At 42.1% G+C, this 13,584-nt stretch overlaps 1 protein-coding gene across 2 annotated transcripts; it reads left to right on the top strand.

Moving 5' to 3' along the window:
• The first annotated feature begins 513 nt into the window (after positions 1-513).
• On the top strand, positions 514-12,788 carry acox1 (acyl-CoA oxidase 1, palmitoyl). 2 transcript variants are annotated; one of them, XM_079279532.1, is made up of 14 exons: positions 514-694; positions 1,649-1,808; positions 4,505-4,665; positions 5,698-5,805; positions 6,014-6,133; positions 6,238-6,353; positions 6,870-7,039; positions 7,173-7,335; positions 7,513-7,703; positions 8,501-8,680; positions 9,164-9,269; positions 9,517-9,660; positions 10,075-10,281; positions 10,539-12,788. In XM_079279532.1, exons 1-14 carry the CDS (start codon positions 586-588, stop codon positions 10,587-10,589), a joined length of 1,986 nt encoding a protein of 661 aa, XP_079135658.1. In that variant the 5' UTR covers positions 514-585; the 3' UTR covers positions 10,590-12,788. The 2 variants fall into 2 exon arrangements, with proteins under 2 accessions (XP_079135658.1, XP_079135659.1); XM_079279533.1 differs by lacking the exon at positions 4,505-4,665 and adding an exon at positions 2,680-2,840.
• Positions 12,789-13,584: the final 796 nt, after the last annotated feature.

The following is a 13,584-nucleotide window of genomic DNA, read 5'->3' as shown; positions in this document are numbered from 1 at the left end:
ACGCTGACCCATATGATGGTGACGCTTTTAATGCTGCTTTTGAGTGTATTATTGACAGATACAGGTATGGGCTAATAACAAAGCTTATTTATATAAAAACATATCAAAACGAGCAGCAAAATGTTTCACAGGCAGACATAAAAAGAACAAAGAACAGCATACAATGCAGATACACGCACATTTCCACATACATTTATATTTACAATAAATCCAATTGAGGTCTGTAAACTACAAGTAGCCTACAGATCGGATCTAACAGGAAGCTCCTGTTTCTTTGACTTCCTGTTTATTCTTTGAAGGCGGCTGAAAACTGTCCGACCTGAACTGACCGCAGTTTTTTGTCAACGCCCCCTGCTGCTGCCGCCACCTGCTCGCCTCCACTCTCCAGGCGCGGCGCAGTCATCTGGAACGAGCCTATTGGGATTGGGCCTGTATGCTACCTTTACAGTCTATGGCACTACCGGGGTATGTGTCACATGACTTTTCTCCGCACCTCACTGCGGCTGCGTCAGGTTGAGGTTATAAAACACATTTGTGATTAAACGTTTCACACGACAGTGTTGATATCCAGTCAGATACAGAACCATGAATCCTGATATTACGAGAGAGCGGCAAAACGCCACTTTTGACGTGGAGAAACTGACCCACATTTTGAACGGGGGGCCTGAAAAGACCAAAAGACGGCGAGAGATTGGTGAGTTTGAAACGTCGACTTTGCCCGATCGTGCGAGGGGTTGTTGGGCTCGTTATCACCGACAACTTCATATGATGATGACAGTCAGGATATTAGCAAACAAACAATACTGTGGAGAAAAAGGAAGCTAGCGGTTAGCATATGCTTTCATTAGCTGTTTGCTAATCGCAACCTAACATCATGTTAAGGGGGTATCAATACAGTTAGCTATGTAAGGGGGATGTGGTGTATCCCAAAGGTTACATTGGCGTACACTGTTCCAATTATGTAACGTTCAACGTTACCGACGTTTGTTACGTTACTACTGAACGTCACGCTTAAGAGGCCGTGCTAAGATGAATCGATTCTCAAGTTTCTTATTGAGTTTCTGTCCATTGACTTATTAATGAATGAGTTTGCCAGAACATTCCACTGAACAAACGATTAACATACATCTGATTACAGAAAGCTGAGGGAAGCGAAATATGAACTGACAACATTTAAAAAAAAAGGCTTCCCTTATCGACCAATGCCTTGCAAGCATGTATGATGTATTTGGTCTCAAAATGTGGACTTTGCAGGATGCATCCCCTCCATTGTGACACAGCTGTTTAAGACTGGATGTATTGTATGCACCACAGTTATTTTGTGTCTGTGCATTGCTATTTAGAGGTAATCTGCTTGCTTGTACGGCCAGAAGTCTGTGATCGTTGTCGGTCTGACTGTGAATGTTGTTAAACAGAAGGAAGTCATGGTAATTTAACTACAAGTCACTGGGAATATAAAGTGATGGCCAATATTTGTTTTCTAACAACCTACTGCACTTACTTGTTCTCCCACTTAATACACATTTAAATCTTGATACACATGTAACAGACTTTTAGAAATGTCCACTTCATTTTGAATATATGTGTTGTGTAGACTAGAGCAGCCGTTTAACCAAAAGATACATTTCTGATTTCATTTCCACTGTAGAGTCGCTGGTTTTCAGCGACCCGGACTTTAACGAGGAGGACCCAAACTTCCTGTCCCGCAGTGAGCGCTATGACCAGGCTGTTAAAAAAAGTGCCCAAATGATCCTGAAGCTCAGAGAGTATGGCATTGCAGACCCAGACGAGATCTACTACTACAAGAAGTATGTGGTAAACGAGTCGACATGTGAGCAAACTATTATGACCTCAGTCAGGTATACGCCAGGATCGAAGGTTTGACTGACGGGATACAAAGTGGCATTGCCAGCGATAGTTTTCACATACCAAAGGTTGTCATGATGCAGCTCGGGCTCCGTGATATGAGAACAGCCATTAAAAGTGGTGGACCAGTTCCATAGCTGTCCGATAACTGTATCCAACAACTAAACAGCAGGTTGGTTGAGACATTTCCTGTGGAAATGTGTCATGTATCAACCAATGAGCTGTGTAGCTGTGTGTGGCCATTGAATGCAGTTGGAGCAAAGTTCAAGTTAAGATTAAAACTGTCAGAGAGTACAGGATGCAAGGTCCCAGCTTTCACTCGCTGCACAACGTAATGCAGTGTAATAGATAATCCATTTTTATTTTGTTTTCTTTTTAGGTTTTTCCCAAATTTTCAGTGTGCACTCCCAAGCTTTCTGTCAGCCTATATGATGTACATTTTTTTCAAAATTATCATCTGAACGTTAGGATAGGATACGTTATATGTGGATCAGATTACTACTTCTTGAGCCGTCAGTCCCAGTAGTAATGTGATTGTTTTCCAGAAGGAAGCTCTAAAAGGCATTGTTAAATATGACAAATATGCTTTATCCACTCCAAGGGATGAAGTACCTCAACTGGAGACTTTTATTTAATCTGCAAGCCGACAGAGACCAGACATGTTACTAAATTGTATGCGTGTGATAAACATGACCTCGGGGTCAAAGTGCTTTTTACGGCACAAGTGAGTCAGCAAATGCATCAGTTACATAATGTCGGAGTAACGGCAAATCTCAATTTAAGCTGTGTATCCTAAATTTTCCTGTCACCCAGTATGGTGAACGGCAACCAGCATGAGGCCATGGGGCTACACTTTGTCATGTTCCTCCCGACCCTGTACAGCCAGTGTGACCCTCAGCAGTCCAGGAAATGGATACCTCTGGCAGAGTCCTTCCAGGCCGTGGGCACATATGCCCAAACTGAAATGGGCCACGGTCAGTCCTGGACTTAGCCCTGAACTAATTTACTTGCTTGTTGTTGCCGTTCTTGAAGGCCCTCAAACACAACTTGATCGTGCTGTTTATGAAATAGCACAAATTGGCATTTGTGTTTTTAGATATTTAGCCAAAATGATATTTGGGGCCGTTACCACAGGTTTGGAGTTCCAAGAGCAGCTCTGGTGATTTCTTTGTACGTGTTTGACAGACCCAAATCATGTAGAAAATTCAAAAGTAGTTGCATGCGCATCCTGCCACTTGTGTCCATACGTTACATTTTGTTCTAACGAGACGTGATGGATTGTGGCTCGTTAAGTAGGTGTGCTGTAGCTTCGTTACTAACAACGCTCCTCTAGTGGTTGTCCCTTACACCCTTTAGGGTTAGTAGGAGCTTAATAAAAGATAATTGTAGTTTTGTCTCGTCAAAAACGTATTCCCATCTACATTCAGGGGTTCTACTGCTTTCCTCCTCACAACTCTCCCATCTTAATTTCATGATAATGCACTGATGGAAAATAATCAAGACACCGTAATCCAAATGCACACAAGCTTCACCATCACTTTTTACAGTTATGCAACGTTTTAATCATTCTGTTGATCTGGTCTGTCTTATGTTTGGCTGTTGATCTCTGGAATGGTGAAGAAGTGGTTCTGGTGTGTGAATTAGTAGGTAGTGTCGACTTCATGCAATCTCTCATCAACAGCAGGTGGACATGTGTGGTCTGGGATCCCATAATGAGGCTGGGTTCTAGCTTCTCAATGTCTCTTTGTAATCGGAGAGACTGTAGGCCGTGCCAGCTGTTGTTTGTTGCCTTGCTGCAGCAAAGTTTAATGGATGTTATTATGAATTAGTGGTGGATCTGCGCAAACCTACACTGAAAGTTTAGACCCGATGGCCCCGTCTTTAATGGACATTTCGTTTAGTTTAGTGTTCTAGCAGATCGGAGCAACACGTGGCCAAATCCAAGAGTATCACTTATGTCGTGACTTGTGACTTAATGTTGCCGTGGTCACTTTTCTAGAGCTACAACTAACAATTGTATTAGTTGGCATTTTTTTCTTTCAATAGACTTCATTTTAATGTCCAAAATATCCATCTCATGTTCTCTAAACATGCGTGTTGTCTTTTAAACTGCATGTTGCCAGACTAGTTGAACATCCAGGTGGTACTGAACAAGAAGTTTATATGTGACCACTTGGTCTATAGGAAATGTGAGAGGCAGCTAAAATAGGAGTGTGTTTGATGCTGAACCTTAATGCTTTGATTGGATCAGTTTATGGTCAGAAACAGTGAATAAAGTGCCGTACATAACTGAGGTATTCAATCACATGTCAGCAGGGGAACTCTTTTTGGTGCAGCTTCTAAAGACAGATTTAAATGAGTGGAGTTTGATCAAATCAATATGGATGATATACTCAAAAGTTGTTTTAATTTGTCGTCACTGCTTTCCGACACAACCTCTGTCTTTATGTATTCCATCGCTTGTTCTTCATCTGAACCATATCAACTCTTACCCACAATCCCTCCTGTGGATTTTTGAAAATACATAATCCAACATCCTCTCCTCCATTAATCTGCACTTGCATCTCCTTCCTTGCGCTCCCTGCATCACCACCTGCTTCTTTTCTCCGTTTGCCCCCCCCGTCTTGCGTGGCCCTAGCTGTGTGCACCCGGACAGGCCAGAGCCCTTGGATCTCCATCTGGGGATGTTCCTGCCCACACTGCTCAACCAGGCCACCCCAGAGCAGATGGACCGTTTCTTCATGCCCGCCTGGAACCTAGAGATCATCGGCACCTACGCTCAGACTGAGATGGGCCACGGTAAAATGAACAGAGCAGTCCAAAATATCAGGCCTGTTTAGGCCGGTCAGCAGACGGGGATTATTTGGTTATGGGCAATAGACCCCAGAATTGTTGCGTAATGACGTTGTCTACATGTAGGGGCTACATTTTTAGGATTGTGATAGTTTGCATGCTTTAGTTAAATCTAATGTTGACCTTATTTCTACTAGTTTGTATTCATACTAAAACTTCCACGAATAATGAGGTTTATTGTTTGCTTGACTTGCAGGTGTTTTAACATCTTCTCCATCATTATCTTCCCTTTGTGTTGAAAATTAACTTGATGATGAATGCAGCCAAAAGTAGCTCAATTATTTGATATGGTTAAACATATTGACACAAGTCTGACCACTTGTGTCAGTTGACCCACTGGACAAGTAAAAAGTTATCACAAGTTTGTAGAAAGTTAGATTTTCCTTTGCCGTGCATGCCCAAACCTGAGAGTCTGTCACTAGGTGTTATGCTCCCTGACGCACTACCTCTGCTACACTCTTATCACCCCTTGTCATGTGTTTATGACACATGTGTTTCTTGAACTAACAATCTTAGATAGTTTGTATGTGTTTGTTTCAGCCTCTGGCTTTAGTTGCAGACCAGTATAGCAACACACGTTCCAGTTTGATTGGACCAACCAGTTTGTTTCTTTTAGATTCAAACTCCGAAGCCATCAAGCACATGGCATGACATGGATACAGCATAGCAAAGTTGAATTATCTTAAAATATGATTGTTGCATATGTTTTTTGATCTGTCAAACACCTACAACGTGCACTGGTTTGCTCCTTTATGTTGGCTTCATCCATTATATTTTTTCCATTATATTCTTTGATTTGAAAGAGTTCAGAAACCTATAAATGCATGTTTCAAGTTGTCATGGACTAAACACGTCTTCTATCCATCATCCTTTTTGATTCATGCTGAAGTATTCTATGATTCATTGATTCATCTTCAGTCTGTTAATGTTGCATCAGTTAATGTCAGTGTGTTTGATGGGCTTTGATGTGATGTCTAGGCACACACCTCAGGGGGCTGGAGACCACAGCCACGTATGACCCAGCCACGCAGGAGTTTGTCTTGAACAGTCCCACAGTCAGCTCCATCAAATGGTGGCCTGGAGGACGTAAGTACACTCGCACTGTCTCTGCAGGACTGGACCAAGAAATATTTTGCAGCCTGGAATTGGAATAATACCAGAATTCCTGTAAGGAATATGTTTTGTTTTCATCTCGATGTTGCACTGCTTTTTTTCTTGTTTTTCCTTCAGGCTGAGAACCTCGTTGACATTCAGAACAAACACGTTTTAACCCTCTCACTCCCTCTCTTTCTAGTTGGAAAGACCTCCAACCATGCCATAGTTCTAGCCCAGCTTTATACTCGGGGAAATTGCCACGGCCTGCATGCTTTCATTGTACCCATCCGTGACATGGACACACACGTTCCCCTGCCAGGTAACCGCCGTCTGCGATATATGTCTGGATTTAGTGTTTGTGGTAAAGTCACTCCTCATTTACCTTCCCGTCTCTGCCTCCCTATTTCTCTCCGTCTCCCTTAGGTATTGTTGTTGGAGATATCGGCCCCAAGTTTGGCTTCAGTGAAGTTGACAACGGCTTCCTGAAACTGGAGAACGTGCGAATCCCACGAGACAACATGCTGATGAAATACGCCAAGGTAACGTGACATGATGTGATTTCATTGTTTCCCTGAGGACAGATGGGTTTACCGTAAGTTGATTGCCTCCATGGAGTGTAAGTTCTATGCAGAGACTTAAATTGTTAAGAAAATAACTGCAGAGCTGGGTTTTGTCTACCAAATAAGGAAGGACAAAGTTTTTTTTGTTGTCAGTACATCTCAACCTTCTTTGTCTATCCTACCTTCATGAAAGTTACAATTTTCAGCTTTTGTTTCAACATTTTTAGAGAGGTGTTGATTCAACTTTGACGCAAACATTCTCCAAAATTGAATCAACATCTCTGCGAAAAAAGCCTCAACGAAAAACTGAACGTTACCATCTTCATGAAGGTAGCTGTATTCCAGTACTGTTGTGTTTGACTGCATTACTTTTATCTGGGTGTGCCTTATGAACTGTTGTGATAATAAACTGAGTTTATACAGTGTATTGTATTTACAGTGGGATGTTTGCGCCTCGAGGCATCTGCAGTTAGAATGACTCTGTCTCTCCACTAGGTGGAGCCAGATGGAACTTATCTGAAGCCACCAAGCGCCAAGCTGACCTACGGCACCATGGTGTTCATCCGCTCCATGATTGTAGGCGAGTCGGCCCGGGCCCTCTCCAAATCCTGCACCATCGCCATCCGCTACAGTTCTGTTCGACACCAGTCTGAAATCCGTCCGGGGTCAGTCAACACAAATGAGTGTACTTCAGCAAACGGCTGCACAAACATTTCATTACTCGCAGAAGTTGCAAGGTCAAGCTCAAAATGTATATGAGATCCTGAAAAGCCCAACCTGTGTGTTTGTGTCCCACAGAGAACCAGAGCCTCAGATCCTCGATTACCAGACGCAGCAGTACAAGCTCTTCCCTTTGCTGGCTATGGCCTATGCCTTCACTTTTGTTGGCCAGTATATGAGCCAGACCTACCACCGCATCACTGGAGACATCAACCAGGGGGACTTCAGTGAGCTGCCCGAGGTACTGACTGGACATGACCATGAAGGATGTGATCTAGGAGGACAGAGGATGATGCATATTGACTGACTGCGCTGTAGATTACTTACTGTTTCTCATATTCTAGTCAGGGCAATAGATCATCCATGGCAAATTCGAGTACAAACATTTCATTTTATCTTTTTGTCTTAAAATCTTCAGCTCCATGCCCTGTCTGCTGGTCTGAAGGCCTTCACCACATGGGCAACCAACTCTGCCATCGAGGTGTGCCGCATGTCATGTGGCGGCCACGGCTACTCCCGCAGCAGCGCCTTGCCCGACATTTACGTCAACTTCACCCCGACGTGCACCTACGAGGGAGAGAACACGGTCATGATGCTGCAGACTGCGAGGTAAGTCGTCACACAGACTCGTATGACAACAAATGTGACGCCTTACCAAGACCAAGTTCTCCACCGAACTCTGAGTCACGCTGGAAAAACCGGGGTGGTTTGTTTCCATGTTGTTAGAGTGCTCATGAAGTAGGAGTTATGTCATATTTGTGTCTACTTTAAGCTATAACATTTAAACTTATAGTAACATTGACGTAATACCAGAATTGATTTTAGTACAGGTACTCAAACAGCAGGGCCCATTTAGCTTTTTTTAACCGAGACACACACAGGCATAAACATACACCCACTCAGCAGCCCTGTCACACCACAAATGCAGGGGACACACCCTCACTCCTCCCACAGCATAAACAAACACAGGTGACCTTTTATATCCCTAAATGATAGCTGTTACTGTTAGTTACTACCAGCACTATAATGGTCAGTTTGAAAATGCTGTTCTGTGAAGTGTCCCTGGCAAAGTTGTGCCAACAGTTACTGAAGTGTTCAATTACACAATGAGCTCTTAACTGAACATGATAACTCTGACACACAATGGCTGAAGGTGTTGTGAATGGGTACGAATGAGGAGTTTGATACTTGACACCACACTTGGATTTAGTATTAGCAAATTGATTCACAATCATACAAGAAGAAATACATTACGTTCTTAACAGTACCACAAGAAATACTGCATTTGGGTACGGCTGAGTTCCATGACTGTGAACACCAAATAGTTCACCAGCCAGCTCGTGCTCCCATGGTTTAGTTGTTTAACCCGGCTCACCTGTGTGCCTCTTCAACTTTTGCCCATGCAGATTCCTGGTGAAGAGCTACCGGCAGGCTAAGGCAGGACAGCAGCTGAGCGGCATTGTGTCATATCTGAATGAACCAAAGCATCAGAGGGTCCAGCCCCAGCCCGTCGCTGCCAGACCAACCGTGGTCGACTTAAATGACCTGGCTAGCCTGGTGGAGGTCTACAAACAGCGAGCTGCCACGTAAGAGACAAGCTCTAGTTACTTGAGCGATTTAACGCCTTTTTACCATTTCATGAGGTTTTCCACATTTTTATCAGACACATTTGTTATTTATGTTAAAGTACAAAAAAAAACACATTTTGAAGTTATTTATTGTCTTTAGTCAATGTACTACTACTCTGATCCCTCCACTTTTGGCTCATGGTTCCCAAAAAGTATCTGTCCAGATGTGCTGTTGTCTGCTATCGACCATATTTCTGCCTCTGACCATTTCACTGACATAATATGATCTGATCTGGCCTACCAGATCAGACATTAGAGGAATAAAGGACAGTTACGTTTTAGTAATAATTTATTTATGTTTCTAAAAAAAGGCTCCCTATAAAATATACCTTCAATGAAAAAATATATAGATTTGAGTCTTATTTCACAAGTAAAAACTGTCTTAATGGTGTTATTAATGTATATTAATAACACCTTAACTCGGATAATGTTTGTTTGTAGTCTAGTTGATCTGGCAGCTAAGAGCATCCAGCAGGAGTTGCAGCTCAGGAAGAGCCAGGAGGACGCCTGGAACAACAGTGCTGTTGACCTGGTCAGAGCCACAGATGTAAGTTCTGTCTGTATGTTTGATCATGACACAGTTCAAAGTCTTCTGTAGCTTGTGATTCACAGACATGGCTTGGACTTATGGGTAATGGTAGAGATTGATGCCATGCTCCAAAGACAATATGTTGTTTGTTCTGATGCGGCCTGAAGTCAAACTCAAATTCTGCTCATGTCCATCTCATTTCTTCTTTTTCTGTCAGTTTCCTTCGTATTTATTTACCTTCCCCCCGGTTTTGTTTTGTCTCCAGGCCCACTGTCACTATGTTGTGGTGAAGCTCTTTACTGACAAGCTCGGGGAGGTCGGTGACACAGCGATACACTCGGTGATGTCGACCCTTGCTCTGCTGTACGCCCTGAATGGCATCAAAAACAACTCTGGAGACTTCCTACAGGTCAGAAAAATCATAACCTACAGAAACAACATGGTCCACATTCACTGCTGATGTTACTGTAGGTGTTACAGACATATTGCGCAAAGCTGCCCCAGTTATTTGCATACTCCCTGTGCTGTTGGTCAGTTTTACTGTCTGCTTCCTTCCATGTAAAATACCAGCCTCAATTCCGTCTTTGTCTCTGAGTTAACGAAATGGATTCTTTGTGTGTCGGGTTTGTATATCTGGGCGGCTGGTAAAGTAATGCAAATTAGATTTAGTTTCATCAGCTGAGCTTTAAATTGACAATGAAATATGAGACTTAATGCTTTGTTTTAACAACCCGCTGTCTCTCGTCTGTTTCCTCACTGTTAAGGCGGCTGAGTGAGGTCCAGCAGCACGTTTTCATCCACATCTCCATCTGTTTCATTTCAGGCTGGACTGCTGAATGTGCCCCAGGTGCTGCAGGTTTCTGTTCGTGTCAAGGAGCTGCTGTCTCAGCTGAGGCCCAACGCTGTGGCACTAGTCGATGCCTTCGACCACCACGACAAGAAGCTGAATTCGGTCTTGGGACGATATGATGGCAACGTCTATGAGAACTTGTTTGAGTGGGCTCGCCGCTCGCCGCTAAACTCCACAGAGGTCAGTCATATTCACAGGGATGAAATAAAAGTAGTGTCACGGCACAGGTGGTACTGATGAAATGCTCCTTTGTTAGGTCCAAGGGATTTAATTACCAAGATGCAGTAAGGCCTTACAAGCTACTAACAATGTAGCTTCAATGCAGGCTAAATGCTAGCAACAAGAACCGGATGCAGGTCTTACCTGATCCCCGGTGAGCTCAGCCTATGCTCATTATTTCAGTTTGAACAATATTCCATTCCTTCTTCCTTCCCCAGGTCCATGAATCCTTCCACAAGTACCTGAAGCCCCTGCGGGCCAAACTGTGAGCGGACCCCTGGCACCTTGATTCCTGGCTGAGACCCATCAACACTGCATATATAAGCACAAACTTAGCCACATTAACACATCATATCATTTCCGGTATTTACCAGTCTGCATTGATTTAGCCTTCATCTCTATAAGTGGTAAGTTGATCACCACACTCAGCCACTCTAAAGGCCATGGTACACTGCAACATGTTGGAGCTGTCTACATTGATCTCTACACAGTGGGCTGTAAACAGGGTGGACGTCCTAAACAATCTAAAAGTAATTATTGAGGAGAATGGAAGCAAAACCAAGAATGAAAAATCTAAATCTCTAGTGAGATCGTTATTTTGTGCAAAAAAAACATTTTAAGAATACTGAAAACAATCAAGTATTTGCACTTTTAGATGACCGTGTTTTCTGTCTGATGATGGCTCCTCATTGTGACGCAGCCAGGAAATTACATCTTCTTTTCTTTTTTTTCCTTCTAACAAGAACAGAATGTTGTTATGAATGTTTCACATATTAGAGCGCTTTATGTTAGGAACAAACCAACAGCAAAATCCGTGTTTGTTGTTTCCCCTGACGACGAGGACCACCATTTTATTTGATTACACACTGTGCCATTCGTCATGATTGTCATTAAAGAGCCGTCGTTTATCAACAACCTTCATCAATTGCTGTAGGCGTTAAGACGGAGATGAACCAAGTGAAGATATAGAATATCTCACATAAAATACTGAAAACTATTTTGAAACCATCAGCAGATAAAACCTGCATGTACATCAGCTGTTCTCCAGAGCCGTAAGAATTTAAAATGCCTTAAATGTCACTGTCCTACATTGTATCAGACTGTTCCTCACAGCCTTAAGTTGATACTTCCCTTAAAGTGAGTGCTTTGTACAATCAAATACTCTCTTTCAGGCCTCCTTTTGTAGAGAACAGCGGCTGGGATCAGCTTGATTTCAGTCACAATGGTCTTAACATTTAAAATCTTTCAATTATCATAAAGGTAAAACAATTTGCCTTTACTCTGAGCCCCACCACCCGTCCCACCTTGTTCCGTGTAATGAATAACATAGTGATACTTTAATGACTTTACAGATGCCAGCGTGTACGTTATATACACCTAACTGTCCTTTGACAGAAGCTGAGCTCAATATAGAGAATAGGGCCCATCAAGACACTACGAATGTGAGACCGCGGTATTATTCACAATGACTCACAGGAGACGAAAGGAATCACTTTGGGATGATTTGTTCTAAATGCCTCAATTTCTGAGCTGCGGCGGCTCTCTGTCAAGCAGTGTGTTCTGTCATTGGAATGAACGATGACACTATTCTGTGTGTCCACATGCTCCTGAATGTGTTTGTGGACAGAAAGCTGTCTGCAGATAATGGTGAAATGTGTAAAGAGCACCTGTGAGGACAGGTTGTATGAATTTTTGACCATTATCAAGTGTTTAATGAGGCCACATATGCCCTGTATATGTGAATTAGTATTCTCCCTCCCTGCTGTGAGGGGTTGATATATTATGAAGAATGATGAAGAAAAAAAAAACACATTTCAAACTACACACTTTAAATAAATCCTTTGTTAATATGATGCACTGTTTAAATCCTGCTGACTGAATTGTTGTGGTTCATATATGATCAGTAATGCTTCTCTGTCTGTTATTCCTGTTTCAGAAACAAACCGTTGTAGAACAAACCTGTAGTAATAAAGTGACTCAGCAAGCAGAAATATAATAATTAGAATGAGAGTTGGTAGATTTGTGATCTTGGTTTATCTCAGTGGGCAGAAGTTTATTTTTGTCACAGTGCCACCAAAGTCCAACAGGCTGGTGAATAAAAGTAGCAACAGAACGACTCCAGTAATGAGTTGGTTTGACTGTAATGACACAATGATGAAAAGGAGAGCCTTAATCTAAAGCCTCACTGTAAAGATGATTTGTGAGATACTTATGTGCCTGAGGAAATTGTCTTTTCTTAATATAATTGAGTTTCAGTACAACGTGATGACTGTTTCATTTCTCTGTGTCTGACTTTTAATCCATTAATTTCTGCCGTGAGGGCACAATTATCAAAATGTCACGACTAAGCTCTTTATTAACCATGTTTGTGTGATCGTGGTTTATTGAATAATGATTTTAAACTATGATTGTAATGGTTAGTAAATAATTTGACATGTAAGTTCTATAAATAAAAAACTAAATGATTAGTGTGTTATGTGTTTATGTCTTGATCCTGCAGTTAACCAGCTTGAACAGTATAGTACTGTTTGCAAAAGTCTACATTTTAAAAAAATGCAGCAAATTACAAATTCATAAAAATGAGTCATTCGTAAGGTTGCGTTAAACTAAATGATTGGTGTGTTTTGGGTTTATCTGTCTTGATCATGAATGACGGGAAGTAAACATGGACCTAAGCTGTTAGGGAAAAGGGAGCGTCATTTTAGAAGATACTCTTCGATTTAGCCTCGCTTGAAAAAAAATGCAACCTTTCCTTTAAAGCTACATACCACCCATAATGCACCACTTTCTAGCAGTAATGTAATTGGCTATCTTTGTAATTCAGGGACTGTTGCTTGCTCCATTCAAAGAGAACTGTGTGTGTGTGTGTGTGTGTGTGTGTGTGTGTGTGTGTGTGTGTGTGTGTGTGTGTGTGTGTGTGCGTGTGTGCGTGTGCAAGTACATTCACAAAATTCAAATGTTAAATATATAAAAAATAAACACTGATCAAATTATTTTTTACCCCTAAGAATTCAAGTCAGGTTAGAAAAAGTTGCTCAAATTGAATTGGACAGAATCATATTTATTTTATTATAACTAACATTCTGTGGTGGTTCGATTTCACAACATGGTAGGTCTCCTCAGTTGTTTCTAACTTTTGAATTATGATGGTCTTTCTTGCATTGTGAGACAGACTACTGAGTAACCCTGCCCTCCACCGACGGACATTTCTTTCTGGAGAAATACTTTGACGTTGCACAGTAATAACACCAATTGGACTGGCCA

Source organism: Melanostigma gelatinosum (assembly GCF_949748355.1).
Source record: "Melanostigma gelatinosum genome assembly, chromosome: 11".
In the NCBI taxonomy this organism is placed as follows: Eukaryota; Metazoa; Chordata; class Actinopteri; order Perciformes; family Zoarcidae; genus Melanostigma; species Melanostigma gelatinosum.
This window is presented reverse-complemented; position numbering and strand designations above follow the sequence as displayed.